The sequence below is a fragment of the Myotis lucifugus genome, unplaced genomic scaffold (assembly GCF_000147115.1).
Source record: "Myotis lucifugus unplaced genomic scaffold, Myoluc2.0 scaffold_9, whole genome shotgun sequence".
NCBI classification, from domain to species: domain Eukaryota; kingdom Metazoa; phylum Chordata; class Mammalia; order Chiroptera; family Vespertilionidae; genus Myotis; species Myotis lucifugus.
Window position 1 is genome coordinate 5,065,813 of NW_005871057.1, and position 14,567 is coordinate 5,080,379.

The 14,567-nt window shown below is 37.5% G+C and overlaps 1 protein-coding gene across 8 annotated transcripts in view; it reads right to left on the bottom strand.

Annotated features, from left to right (window-relative positions):
* PPFIA2 (PTPRF interacting protein alpha 2) overlaps window positions 1-14,567 on the bottom strand; it is a 460,535-nt gene that overhangs the window by 64,486 nt on the left and 381,482 nt on the right. For all 8 annotated transcript variants that reach the window (XM_006083971.3, XM_014451455.2, XM_006083973.3 and 5 more), the window contains 4 exons: window positions 13,370-13,607; window positions 10,815-10,844; window positions 8,157-8,287; window positions 5,314-5,468 (listed from right to left, as the gene is read on the bottom strand). In XM_006083971.3, coding sequence (XP_006084033.1) covers window positions 5,314-5,468; window positions 8,157-8,287; window positions 10,815-10,844; window positions 13,370-13,607 — 554 coding nt within the window. The remainder of the gene's footprint in view (window positions 1-5,313; window positions 5,469-8,156; window positions 8,288-10,814; window positions 10,845-13,369; window positions 13,608-14,567) is intronic.

Here is a 14,567-nt window from a genome sequence, read left to right on the forward strand (position 1 = left end):
TCAATTTTTTTCCAGCCCATTTTCTATATAAACACTTTGAGTAACCCGAAATCAATGCAGCAACAATTTAGTGGTTCAATCTTATATAATATCATTCTGGCCAGCAGAAGTGAATGTTTCACTTGCGAGGGCACCCTCCTGGAACCAGGGGAGGTCATTGGTCCAGAACAACTACAGAGTGCAAAAGACTCTGGGCTCAGCAGGACATCTTGTCAACCCCAGGCATGGGGTAGAGAAGTAGAGAGCACCCTGATGGGGAGAAACAGGGACCCTGGTCCACATGGTTTAGTTATATTAGATGATACTGGTCCTAAGGTCTGAGACACAACGGAAACTTGCAATGCTCCCAGCAATTGGACCCACTCAGGTCTAGAGTTTCACTGAAAGTTCCCTGCCCAGCGAGCAATCCCAGTCCAGCCTCTCCTAGGCACCAGAGGGAAGCTCTTAGAGAATTTCAACAAAGGTGCTGCAAAGTGTGAAGCTGCCTAAGGCCCAGGCTGAGGAATTCAATGAAAGACCCTCCTATGCCCAGATCTATGAGTAATACTAGATGGAGATATTTGTTCATTTGGATGGTGAAGGAAAATATCTCTATGTTGCCTGAGCCTTAGATTCCCTTCAAAATAATTTATTTCATGATGGCCCTTGAGGTAAAAGTCCGGAGAAATCTCTGGCCCAATTCTGCAATTTAAGGTTTCTGTCTCTCCATTTTTTTTCCAGCAGAAGTACCTGTATTAAAAGGGGGGAGCTCTAACCACAGACATTAAGACTATAAACTGCTGCTGATCAGTTGCTTCATCTTTCTTTTATTGGACCTCTCTTTATTAGTTTGTATTCACATTTGAATTGATAAATGGTTACTTAATTGTTGCCATGTCTGTTAGCTCTCTAGAGGAGGCATCTACACAGTGCCAGGCTCATAGAGAATGTGTAAAAAATGTTCACAGTTGAAGCTAAATACTGATTTCTTCAAAAAAAAAAGGCCCTTTCACCATGCAGAGAATGAGTCATCTCTAACTGGTACTTTGTGAAGTTTATATTGTATCTGTTGGTTCCATAGCATCTAGGAATAATCTAATTTTTATTTTTTATATTTTGGAAAAGATGAGCACAGCCACCCAAATTATATGTGTAGAAAGATGCTTGCTAAATAATGCTGGTGCAATCTTGAGTCTGTTTTTGTCATGATGACATCATTTTCTTTATTATGCTGATTATAGCAGGTCAATGAGTTCAGACAATTCTAATACAATCTGGCAGATGGCTATAAATAAAAGGGATATGCAATTTAGTAGGCAAAATACCTCTGAAATGTATTATTTTTCATATTCATTTAAAGGATATTTGTAAAAGTAGTTTAAAAAATCAATAATATATCCATTTTATATGTCTTTAATTGGGGATTCTCCCTGTTCAAAATTAATATATTTTCCTCTTTTATTTTCAAACTAGAGGCCTGGTTCACAAAATTCATGCACAGGAGGGGAGTCCCTCTCCAACCCGGGACCCCATGGGGGATGTCCGACTGCCAGTTTAGGCCCGATCCCTGGATCTGGCCTAAACCGGCAGTTGGATATGCCTCTCGCAATCTGGGACTGCTGGCTCCTAACTACTCGCCTGCCTACCTGCCTGATCACCTCTAATCACCTCTGACTGCCTAATCACCCCTAACCACCTCTGCCTGCCTGCCTGATCGCCCCTCACTGTTTCCCTGCTGGCCTGATTGCCCCTAACCACTTGCCTGCCGCCTGGTCACCCCTAACCGCCTCTGTCTTGGCCCCACACCTGGGACCCAGGATTCCCTCCTCCAGCTGGCCGCAGGCACCCAGGACCCAGGCTGGCTTCGCCTGGGCTGGCTGCAGCCACAGGGGACCATGGGTGGGCGGCTTCTCCCTCTCCCGGGCCGCAGCAGCAGCCACTGGCGCCCCAGGGACTGCTGGCAGGCGGAGTTGCCGGGCATGGCTTTGTCAGGAAGGACATCCGGATGGTTGTCCGGAAGACATCTGGTCTAATTAGCATATTACCATGTTATTAGTATAGATTATAAGATAAAGTTTATTTAGAAAATTATAGAGATCTTAGAAGTGAGCCAGCAGGCTCAGGAAACAAGTTACAGAAGCCAAAGAAAGGCCTCTGGAGCATAGGAGAGACAAAGGCAAAGGCAAGGAGCCTGGGGGAGGAAGAGAGGGAAGGGAAAGGCATGGTCGTGCTCCCCTGAGGGACAGAGTTCTTTTTACTCATTTTTCACAGCTTTGCTATATTGGGTTCTACTTATCCAATTCTCCATTCTTGAAGATCTTTTTGTTCTTGATTATGGTTCCTTCTCTTGCAATGTCTGTCAATGGCCTCTTGTCTTTATCCTCACTGTTCACTGTGTTCGGTTCTTTTTTTCTTTGTAGTCATTATTATTAGTGCTCTCTACAGACCTGGGAGAACTGTGTTTCCCAGGTAGTAAACCAATGAATGTTAAGATCCTATGGAGCAGATGATTCCCCCAGAAGCAATAAATGCTTTAACACTCTACCTTGTCTTCACACGATATCACCATTTTCATAAGCTTTAGGTTAATTGCCTCTTAGCAAGGCACTTGATTGCTCTTAACCCCTAGCCTCTGCTTGGATACTTGACCCTGGAATTTAGATCATTTAATTTGTGTGCATGGCTCTGCTTCAAGTTGTTGCCTTTTGAGCTCTGCATTTCCAGTCTCTCCACAGTTAAGTTACTTTATCTTTAGCCCAACCATTTCCTTTGCTTGATAATTTGGTTTCCCATTCCTGACCCCAGCCAATAACCCACTTCCTGACTAACCACAGAAAAGACCCAAGTTCTTTTCCAGCACACTTCCCTTAGAGTTTTTTTCTTTCATGTCACTTCAATACCCTTTCTCAGGCATCAGTTCTATTTGAAACTCTAGCTGTACACCTTTCCAATTCTGTAGAAAAATTTCACTCAGATTTTCCTAGTAGAATCAAATGTATCTAGGGAGAGAAAATTAATAATCTAAACTCCTTTCTTGCATTATGTCTGTATCTTTAATAAAAAAATTTATACTGTATTCTATGATGTCTTTCTTACTGTTACCTTGAATTACTTTTTAATTTTTATGCACTTATGTGCAATATCCTCAAAAAGTTATAAACTTTAATTTCATTAAGTTGCCAAACTTGTTCCACGGGACTAGGAGCTCAATGAGGTATTTTTTATTAAAACAGTTTCAAGAGTATATTGTCTGGAGCACTAGACTAGGTAGTGAGAGCTGGGAACTAATACCCTTAACCATTATTAAACTCGTCTGTTTTTACATACTATAGAATGTGGACCACTACATGATCTTAGATATTGTCTAACTCTGAAGTCTACAATTTTAAAAATACACATGCATTTTATAGTAAACTATTGATAGTATATATTTTGTAAAAAAAAAAGTTGTTTGACATAGGCTGAAATGTTAGAGTGTCATAGATTCAGTATTACTAGATTGGAAGTAGATTTTAGAAGTCATCCAGTCCAACTATCTTTCTAATGCTTGGATCCCCTCCACAACACATTTTCCTATTATTTACTCAGCTTTTGCTTTATAATTTATCTAGTTTTCAGTAACAAAGAAGGCCTTACCTCAAAAGTCAGCTCTTTGGATATAATTCTGACACTTCTTTTTTACATTGAGATGAAGATAATCTTTGATTAACACTTTGGTTCTAGTTTTGTACCCCCATTTAGCAATGAAAAAGCCAACAGCTCTTCCACATAAGAGCTCTCCAAATATTTGCAATCAGCCATACCTTTGGGTCAGCAAGAAGAATAAACATACCCATCTATTTGTCTATTTCTCACGTGAGTTCAATCCTGTACATGAGCTTAATCCTCCCCTCTAACCTTCCTTTAAGGTTATGCTATGCCTCTAAAAGTGTAGTAAACAGAAATTGATACTATTCCTTGGCTGTGATCTTACCACAGTGGAGTAGAATAGAAAAGTGTTCTTTTGTCCCAATGCTATGTCTATTAATATGGTCTACCTTTATTGACTAATAATATATTGACTTTAGAGTCACATGAAATTTCTGATTTTTTTTGAAAAATGTTTAGAATCAAATATTTATGAGCCTCCATATTTTACATTTTAGACAGTATTTAGGAATAAGTCTATTTCTTAAAATTTGTGATTCATATCCATATTAATAATCCATAAATCAGATATCTGTGTTGTTGAAATGTTATGTCCAAGCAATTAGGGGATGTGCTGAACAAGAAGAGTGAGAGAGTCATAACCAAGCCATGAGAAACCTTGAGCTAGGTGGCATCACTCTATTGATTGGCACTATTACAGCAGTGTTACTCAACCAATTATAACTGCCACATAATTTTTCCATCATCCACACCCCGTTTTGACATCTTGTCCACTACCTTTCCTGTTTTGTTACAGAACAACTTTGTCAATGAAACAAACAAGCTTTGTTTGACATGGCTATTTTTAACACAGCTTAATTTGTTTTGTTTCAAAATAACTTAATGCTTTCTGAAAAAATTAAAAATCAAGCCAGTCAGGATTCTAATTACTGATGCATAATCATGGATCTTGGGTTTCAGAACCCCTGTTTGTAGCTGTTTGGATAGGACAAACATAGGACATAGCAGGCAAACATTCCTGGGCCAGAAACATGCTGAATAGTTTTGTTTTGTTTTAAATAAAAGGCTGTATATTTTTATGTATGGGGGTTTCCATATACATATTGCCTTTGCTAGTAATACATCTGTAAAAATACATTATATGTAGTATACTAAATGTGTCCCTCCATGGTTAGGGGCTAACAGTGTCGTCACATTGACTGATCTACCACATCTGAAGTTTACCTTATTAACCTAGACTTTCAAATTGTTATATAAGGCAAATAGCACCCCTTTACAAATATTCTTCTCTACGAATTACTAAGAATTCCTTCCTTGTCATTTATTATTCCTGATGGAACCAAGTGAACATTATCATAGTTTTATTTTGACAATTTTATTCCTCCGTACCATCTAGCATAACTACTCTCAGCTTAATTTGTATTTCTCTTCCCGTATGAGATAAACTCTTTAAGTAACAGTTCCAAATCTTAGGGCATGATTCAAAATTTTGACTTGGTTCTTGGACATTATCATTCCTCAACCACATTGCTTTCCGTGCCATCCTTTCTTATCTTCCATTTTCATTGGTAGGAAAAAGAAAAAAAAAGAGAAAACTGAGAAATAAAATGAAATAAAAAAAAAACAGGTGGACACTCAGAAGTGACTGCAGCGAGGAGCAGTGGAAAGTCAGACACGCATACTTACGGAGCTGCCCCAGCCGGGCTTTTTCTTTTTTACCAAACAAACGTCCTATCGAAGACTTGATTCCCTTCTTCTTGGGGGCCTTGTGAAGAGAGTCTTGGCTGCTGTTGGCACTGCCAAGCCCAAAGCTGTCTGGCTCCAGGGAGGCAGCCAAACTACTGCAAACCACAAAGGAGGGCAAGTGCTCATTTTAATGCAACATCCACAAGGAACGCACACAAGACTTGCTTCCTTTATAAAGGTATGAAAGGAGAAACAGGTAGACTTCTGAAGTTTTCTCCCTTTCTGCTTGCCTTTCCTCTTAGTCAAACTGAAGTATGGTTTCACATCTTTGGGGCCCTGAGCCTCCAAATTTTCTCTAAAAAATTTATTTTTGTTTCAAATGATCTTCTCCCTTATTTTTTGTACAATCCCAAGCTAATCAGTAAACATAGGTGGCTTTATTAACTACATGTTAAATGACCTTCTATTATTTAGCACTTGACCCTTTACCTATTTTTTTCTCTGAGTGCTTTTAAAATCTTAAACCTAATAACCTATGATAAGAAATTTAAATATAACTAATAATGAAGTCTAATGGATGGCTTCATTTGGATTTTCATCTAGCATTCTTTCTCTCAGTTTTGGAACCCAATTCACTCAATTTAAAATCATCTGGTTGGGATTCAGAAGTAACAAATCATATACCCTAGTGATCATTGTATACTTTTTCTTGTAATCCTAAGGTATTCTTTGATGTACATGATAAGCTGAAATGACTTTCAAGCAGTTGGTTTAGGTTCCATTCCTGGTCAGTGTACTTGACACTGTATTAATAGGAGAGGTTCAATAGATATTGCCCTCATTCTTTTTACTATGAGACATAATAAATTATTTAATGTTACTTACTCATTTTAATTAATTTGAGTTCACAATCCTTAAACTCAAAAACTATTTTTTTTTCTTATGTGACAATATAATTCTTTTTTTTTTTTTTTGGACAGTGAAGGAAGTATCTATTTTTGAAGCATTAGAAATTAAAAATAAGCACAGCCCTAACTGGTTTGGCTCAGTGGATAGAGCATCGGCCTGCGGACTAAAGGGTCCCAGGTTCGAATCTGGTCAAGGGCATGTACCTTGGTTGTGGGCACATCCCCAGTGGGGGGCATGCAGGAGGCAGCTGATGAATGTTTCTCTCTCATCAATGTTTCTAGCTCTCTATCCCTCTCCCTTCCTCCCTGTAAAAAAATCAATAAAAAATATATTTAATAAAAAAAAAATAAGCACAACAGAAATAGTGCTTGCCAGAACAAAAAACTCTGTTTTCAAAAATATTTGTTGTAAAACCCATAGTATTTAGAAGGCAAATTCTTACTTAAAGTATTAATCATTGTTATGTTCACTTATATCAATCATGTATCTAGAGATGCTGCAATTGATGACAGAAAAAGGATATACAGTTAAGATTAAATTGCATGCTTAGATTTATTTATGTCATTAATTATTATATAGATCTGCTTGCAACTTTTTAGGTAGTTGGAAAGGACAATATGAAATGTCATTATGACAGGTGGTATATTTCCCGATATAACCTTATCTTTTCCTTTAATATTTTGTAAATGTGTATGTGTGTGTGTTTTCCTTTCTAAGAACTTTCTGCCTGAGTAGCAGCAGCACCCAAAGGGTGGTGTGCCTAGTCTGCTAAAGGGAAATGGGGCACCATCATGGACTTTTCAGACCTTAATTACTCCTACACTCCAAGCCAAATGTATAGTCCTGTCCTTGATGGGAGCAGAATATGCCACCTTGGGATGTACCACTTTGGCCTGGGGATTATTTTAAGCTGAAGACAGCCAGAGTCCAGTACTCCCAAGAGAAGCTTTATACCTCCCCTTTAACTACCCAAAAGAAATTAGGTCAGGGGCCTGTACCAGGAAGAGAGCTATTAAGAGAGAAAACTTTTTATATCAGAGGGACTTATCTGCATAGCATGGCAAACATTTACTTACCAAACATAAGATCTCATTTTTCTATGAATTGTCTTCCTCCCCTTTGAAGCTCCAGACCCTTAACCCCTTCTTCTTAGCTCAGGATAGTATGTAAGCCTCAATATAAGACCGACTGCCAGGGAATCTCCTAATTTTATGGGGCTCCCATCTGAGTGAAATATGTTGTTTTTTCCTGTTAATCTGTCTAATGTCAATTTGATTTAGAGCAGCCAAAAAACCTAAAAGGAAAGAGGTAGGAAGTTTTCTGCCCCTACATCCTAGAATCCCTGTAGTTTTTGTTACTATTCCTAATAAGTTCTTCATCTAGCCTGATTTTATTTCAAAAGAAAATATACACCAAAAACAGAAGAGCTATTCTTTTTTTCTTCTATTAAATTTATTGGGGTGACATTGGTCAACATGATCATATAAGTTTCAGGTGTGCGTTTCTATATTACAAGATCTGTATATTGCACTGTGTGCCCACAACCCAAAATCAAATCTTCTCCTGTCACTGTATATTAGGACCCCCTTTCCCCTCATCCCCTTCCCTCTGGCAACCACCACACTGCTGTTTGTGTTCACTAGTTTCAGTTTTATATCCCACATTTGAGAGAGAAGAGCTATTCTTATAAGTATTGGCTAATAACAGGACCACAAATGTAAAGTCAATTTTAAAACTAAAAATTTGATCTCAGAATGGAAATTTGTTCTTTTCACAAATATTGTGAAAATTGTGATATTGTTTCTATTTATTTCACAAGTTGAAATAAAATATGTTATATAAAATTTTCAGCAGTCTATTTGACCACACTGAAAGGAAGAGGAATGTTTTCAGGAGGAGCGCGGGCACTGTGTCCTGTGCTGGGAGAGTCCTACCTTCTGGCCTCATTGTGGTAGGAAGAAGGGAGGGTGTGAGTCATCCTGATGGTCCTAGGGGTCGGGGGAGGGGAAGTTTCACATTTAATTGTTGCTTTATCCTCCCGACCATCTTCTTCCACCACTGCAATCTACAAGTAAAAACAATATATTCAGATGAACTCTTGTTAAATTTCAACTGAAATGAATAAAAATGGAGAATCATCAAGGCAAGGCTATCTGAGGAAATCTAACACAAAAACAATCCAAAAAACTTGGGGCATATAGGTTTTACATATATAAATTCACATTATTAAAGAGTGTTAATTTAATAACTCTTTAAAAGTGTAGTAGACATTCCAGTTAAAGTAAATATGGACCTGCTACAAAAATATTTAACAGTAAATAAATATCAAAGATCAATATGCAGGTGTTATAGTCATAATTAGCTAGTCAATATTAATAATAGGAAAGGAGCAAAGGGGAGGCCAAACATTATAAGCATGATCACCTGGGCAGCTTCACCAGGAAGCTGCAACTTCACACTCCCCAGGGAACCACCTGCCCATTCCCTGCAGTTCACTGGAGGAAGGGACCCAACAAAGGGGGAGATGGGTGCTTGTGCAGTGAAGTCAGTGTGACTTAGCTTGCCTGCCTATCTAACCTGAGAAAAATAATTGGCTAGGAGGTGGAGGCACTGCAACCACATGAAATTCTGAAGGGTTAATTGGCTAAGCTCCCAGTTATAATCCTCTCTCTGTTGTCCTCTTGCCAGCGATTGAGCTCTCACTAGGTGACCCACACTCACCTGTGTGCTCGCCTGCCATGTGTCCTTAAGCAGCACCATGGCCCATAGCCACGTGGACCCCACATGCAATGGAATGCGGCTGGGAACACAAGCTGAGTTAGCCAGGTCCTGGACTGGACTGTGCTTTAATATGGAGCAGAAACTCTGGGCCGTGGCTTTAATCTTAGTCCCACTGAGAACAAGATTAGACTTTTTCCATGGCAGGAGAGAAAAATTGAACCTTGGAAACCTAGATGCTTTAATTCCACAGAAATAAACGTCACTCATCCTCCATGCAAGTCTCAGGAAATTCCTTTCCTTTCGACATTGAGAGAATTCCATTTCCACTGGCAACAGCAGGTGGGGACACAGAGGGCACCCCATCGACAACACAGGGGCTATGAAAAAGCTATTTTGGAATCTATTTTAATATACCAGAATATAAATAATTTATTGAAATTAGAGCACATTTACTAAAAATGCATAGTCAGGTTATCATAACAGGGACCTCTTTTCAGTGGGGGATTTTTGAAGTGAGAACACATGTTGTCAAAATATAACTTTATTCCCTACTTCAATATTTATGCTCTTGATTTCATTCTGAACAGGAAAGCAGTGTATTAACTATATTTGCATATTTTCTATATTCTTGATGCTCTGGCGCCTGGGGCCATCCTGAGCCAGGAGAGACTGCCTCTCCCAGGGCCAGCTAAATCCTAGAGAAAGCAAACCACTTCCCCGGAGTGGGCCTTCCACATGAAAATCAATCAATCAATCCAGATCTGGATCCCATACCATCTTATCTATCTGCTCGTACACTCCTGGAAGCAATATTCCTCGGCCATAATCATCCAGGTCAGGCATTAGACAACTAGAGACAGCCCCCCTCCCTAGAGCCCACCCAAATGATTCAAAACAGCCAACCCTAACCCTGCATGCCTTACCTCGCCTTGTCTTTCCCACAGAAACCAGAATAAAGTCTCCTGCCCATGCTTTCCCACACTCTCTGTCTCCTGACCAAACTGGCTTCCCTGTGGCCCTACATCCCCGGGTGAGCCCATCCTCTTGGAAAATTTAACAAGTTATCTTTTCATTGCAGTTGCCTCCTGACCTGTTGGCCTCACTATACCTGAATAATAGTGAGACCTACATTTACTATTGTTCTAGTAGAGATAGTAAACTAGATAATTTTTGTACCAGCAGTGCTCTAAATCTTCTGTAGAAGTAAGATCATTTTTGTTCCAAATGATCTTCTCCCTTATTTTTTGTACAATCTCAAGCTAATCAGTAAACATAGGTGGCTTTATTAACTACATGTTAAATGACCTTCTATTATTTAGCAGCTCTCTTTATTTAGCAGGTCTTTATTATATAGCCTGCTGTTCAGTCATTTGGTCGTCCCTCACTAACCTCCCTGCCAGCCTGGTTGTAGGCAGCCATCTTGTGAGGGCACAAGGGTTAATTTGCATGTTACCTCTTTATTATATAGGGTTGCCAAAACTTTATTATATAGGGAAGCAACCAAGATGTCCTTCAATAGGTAAATGGATAAATAAACTGGAATATTAGTCAGCACTAAAAAGAAATGAGCTGTCAAGGCATGAAAAGACATAGGAGAACATGAAATGCATATGACTAAATGAAAGAAGCCAATCAGGATACTTAGTCCCCGTAATCTAATCATTGACCCAAAAAAGCATGAAAGAAATTTTTTTCTTTTAAAACATTTGCTCTTATGGTCATATTTAAAGAATTCAATAATGCTTAAATACTTTTGATATTTCTTTTGTATGTTACTACAGTATTTAAACTACAGGGAATATAATTTTAAAGCTCCCATAGGAAAAAAAACAATATTTAACTCGTAGTCATATAAAAGGTATTTACAGTACCTTTCTCCGGTGTTTCCTTAGATCACTTGGCTGTGATTGGCAGCAATAAAAGCAACATAAAACACAACTAGTTAATGATTATCACTTAACCATGTTACAAATTTAAATAGTATCTATAATTTGACTTTGTTTTTTTATTCCATTTTCCCCTAGATAAGTGTGTTTACATTTACTTGTTACAATCATTATAAGAGCACTCCTCTTGGGAGTCACTTTAGAGAGGGAACTTCCTGGGTGGCATGGGTGGGGCATGTCACCTGTGCACAGGCATCAGATAGGAGACATGGGCCCTAGGAAGCATAAAGCACAAATAGAGCGAGCTAGCCAGAAATAAAAATGGAACTAAATCCTCCCCGTAAAATATAAATGGCCATGAAAAGATTGTGCATATTCAATGCATATATATGGAGTTTACAAACACTGCCTTTTGCCCCCGCTGTGCAGAGCCTTGGGCCTCCTTTGGGCAGGTGGGCTGTTCCTGGGGATCTCAATCTTCCTGGACTCTAACGCATCCCCCATTCCCAAGTGCCACAAGCTCAGCCCTCAGTATAACATGTTTCTGGAGCTGCTATTTTCTTGTCAACACTCTTTTACAGAATATTTTATAAAGCTAATTCTTTATGATTCCATATGAACCTTAGTTACTTAATATCTTTATTGCTTTTTGTTATGAAAATAAAATAATTTTTGTTAAACTATTCCATTATACTTTACATTTTAGTAGTTATTAGAAAATGGGTAGGTTTACCCCATCCAGTGTTCTAATTAGATATTGCTAACATGTTATTTATGCTTATGTATTCATGGTGAGGTAAAAGTGGATACACTAATAAAAATAAATGCAACACAACAATAAACATGATTGCAAAACATATAAACATAGACAATCCAAACAATTACAATGTCTTTGCAATCTATATTTTCTGTCCCTAAAATTTCTAATGTTTCTTTGAATATTCAAATATAAATTATACCCAACAATATTATTTTTCCTTCACTATTTTCTACATGTGAAAGAAAATCTGTTTCACTATTGTTATTTGATGACAATGTTTCATTAGGTAATAGAGATTTTCTGGATTTCATTTCTTGTTTATCTGGGCCAGATATTCAACATTTTAAATACTTGTTAACCCTCAGAAAATGTTCTAAGTAATTTCAAGTACTGAAATTATAGTGTGATAATGTTCATTTACCACTGATTTATTTATAAATGACTACTCAAGAAAATTCCTAAGAGCACTGGTACCCTTGTCACACAAATGCCACATCTAAATATTAAAAATATTTTATCTTATTACTATAAAATAATAACACTATCAAGGGTTATAATGCTAGTGTTCATGAAAATACTTAAAAATTCAAAATACTATGTTGTAAAAATGTAAGTAAATAATAGTAGTACAGAAACAACCAGTTTCCTTGCCTTGAATGCTGAATACATTATTCTCTATGGACCAAGATTCTTACTTAGCTGTAGTTAACAAGTAGGTCATCAATATGTAGCATGTACTAAACAGGCAGAAACTCAGCCAGAGACAATATCATTTTAGTTAATAAAATCAGAGGGATGTCTAGATTTCTAAAATAAGTAGATCATAATGTATCTCAGTTATTGCCTTAGTATATTTAGTACATCTGCTAAAAGTTTGCTCTGTATCTGGTTGGAGTTGGTTCTGATTAGTTGGTCTTTTTTCTGAGTGGCTATTGTCTGTGCTTCTATTTTTAATATTAGGTGTGGAAGTCAGCAGAGACTAGAGGACTCACTGGCTTAATGTCTTAAAGAGATAAATGTTTCCTTTTTTTTTAAAAAAAATTCACCATTTCTCTTATATAGATTTTATTGCACGGGAGTCCCATAACTACAAAGTTTGCTGTGGGCCATATTGCCTCACCATATAAATAGTTTTCTCTTTAAGTTCTCAATTGCATAATCAAAGAAAGAGATACCTACATTTATATACATAACAGAAATTTCATCAAGGTAAAATAAAAACTTAAAAATCAATTATTTATAAGGTAGTTTTTATCTATATAATTTACTAGCCACATCACAAATGATTGCAACATATTTATTTTAAAATGTCATTAGAAAGTGAATTAAACATCTTGGCAATATATTACACACACACACACACACACACACACACACACACACGCACAGCCATTGTGAACTTTTATAGATGCTTCACAACCTTCTTACCAGAAACACAATATACATTTCAGATTTTTCTGTAGTATGATTAATTTATCCTCCATTTATTACGTTTGTGCTGGATTTTACGGTGTATCAACTATTATTTTACCTATTTGCCTTTTAATTAACCTCTTCCATTTACTTATTATATAACCTAGGGAAAGTTACACCTATGTCGATTACATATCCTCATCTCATAATGGGATTAATAACTGTACCTACCACATAGGTTGTTGTAAAAAGAAGAAATAATAAAATACACAGAAAGCCCTTAGACTAGAGGAAACACCCAATCAGTATCAACTAATGTATCATAAATCCTAGTGGCAGCAAAGGGTCTCTGGACGCATCAGCATACCAGTGTCATGACTCCCATCCGATCCATTTCCCTGGCAGGACTTCGCGGTGTGAGCTTTGGCGTTGAATGTCCACTGGGGGGCGATGAGCTGGCCAGTGAAGAAGCTGTAACGGAGGCAGTGATGGAGGTCCCTGGGTGGACTCGCGCTAAATTCAGGCCTTCCAGGCTCACACTTGCTACTCTATTCTCAATTTCTTCAGCACGTAACTCTGTAGATTCTTTTTCTTCCTGAATTAGCCTGAAAGATACAGTTTAATTTTGATCCATTATATGCTCTGATAATGCTAATAAGTCAATAAAAAATTCTGTGAATATTTTATATCAAATCTAGTAGTTCCATCTTTTTTTCTCTAGGGAATATAACTTTCATTAAATTCAAGAGACTTCCAGGCTGAAATTTAGAAAATCACTTTCTAAGTGATACATAATTCCTCTCCACTTCGATATTATAACCTACAAAACCCTTTGCCTGCATAATTAATGTATGCCATTAATCCTAAACTTACATTTGAACTCCTGCGCTGATAAATGAGTTTTAGAAACTCAGATTCCAACAAAGTTATTAAATCTTACCTCCAACCCAATAACAAAGTATAATTAATAAAATCCTAAATAAATGGTCATTCATAATTTTCATTTGGACAAATAAATGACCAAGTCATTTTTTAAACATTAAGATACTTAGCCAAGTCACCTTTAAATAAACACCATGCAATTTAATAATGTGGAGATGGCCCTAGCTGGTTTGGCTCAGTGGATAGAGCATTGGGCTGCGGACTGAAAGATCTTTGGGTTGCATGCTCGATCCCCAGTAGGGGGCGTGCAGGAGGCAGTCAATCAATGATTTTATCTCATTATTGATGTTTCTATCTCTCTCTTCCTCTCTGAAATCAATAAAAATATATTTTTAAAAAATGTGGAGATGACAGGTGATAGATAATTATAAAATTAAACTGTTGCTATAGATCCCTTTGAGATGACAAAGCTTAAATAGAAACAAGCTTCAAGAAGGTGTATACACTGAGTGGCCAGATTATTATGACCACCTGACGTTTGTAGGCAAATTAGCTATAATTTCGCACTGAAGTTGCTAGAGGGCCAGACCATTATAAATAGGGAAGTAGGTTGTTTATCATGACAGTAGGAGTGATTTTTTTTCTGAAGATATGGGTAAACAATGCAATTTAACAGCCTTTGA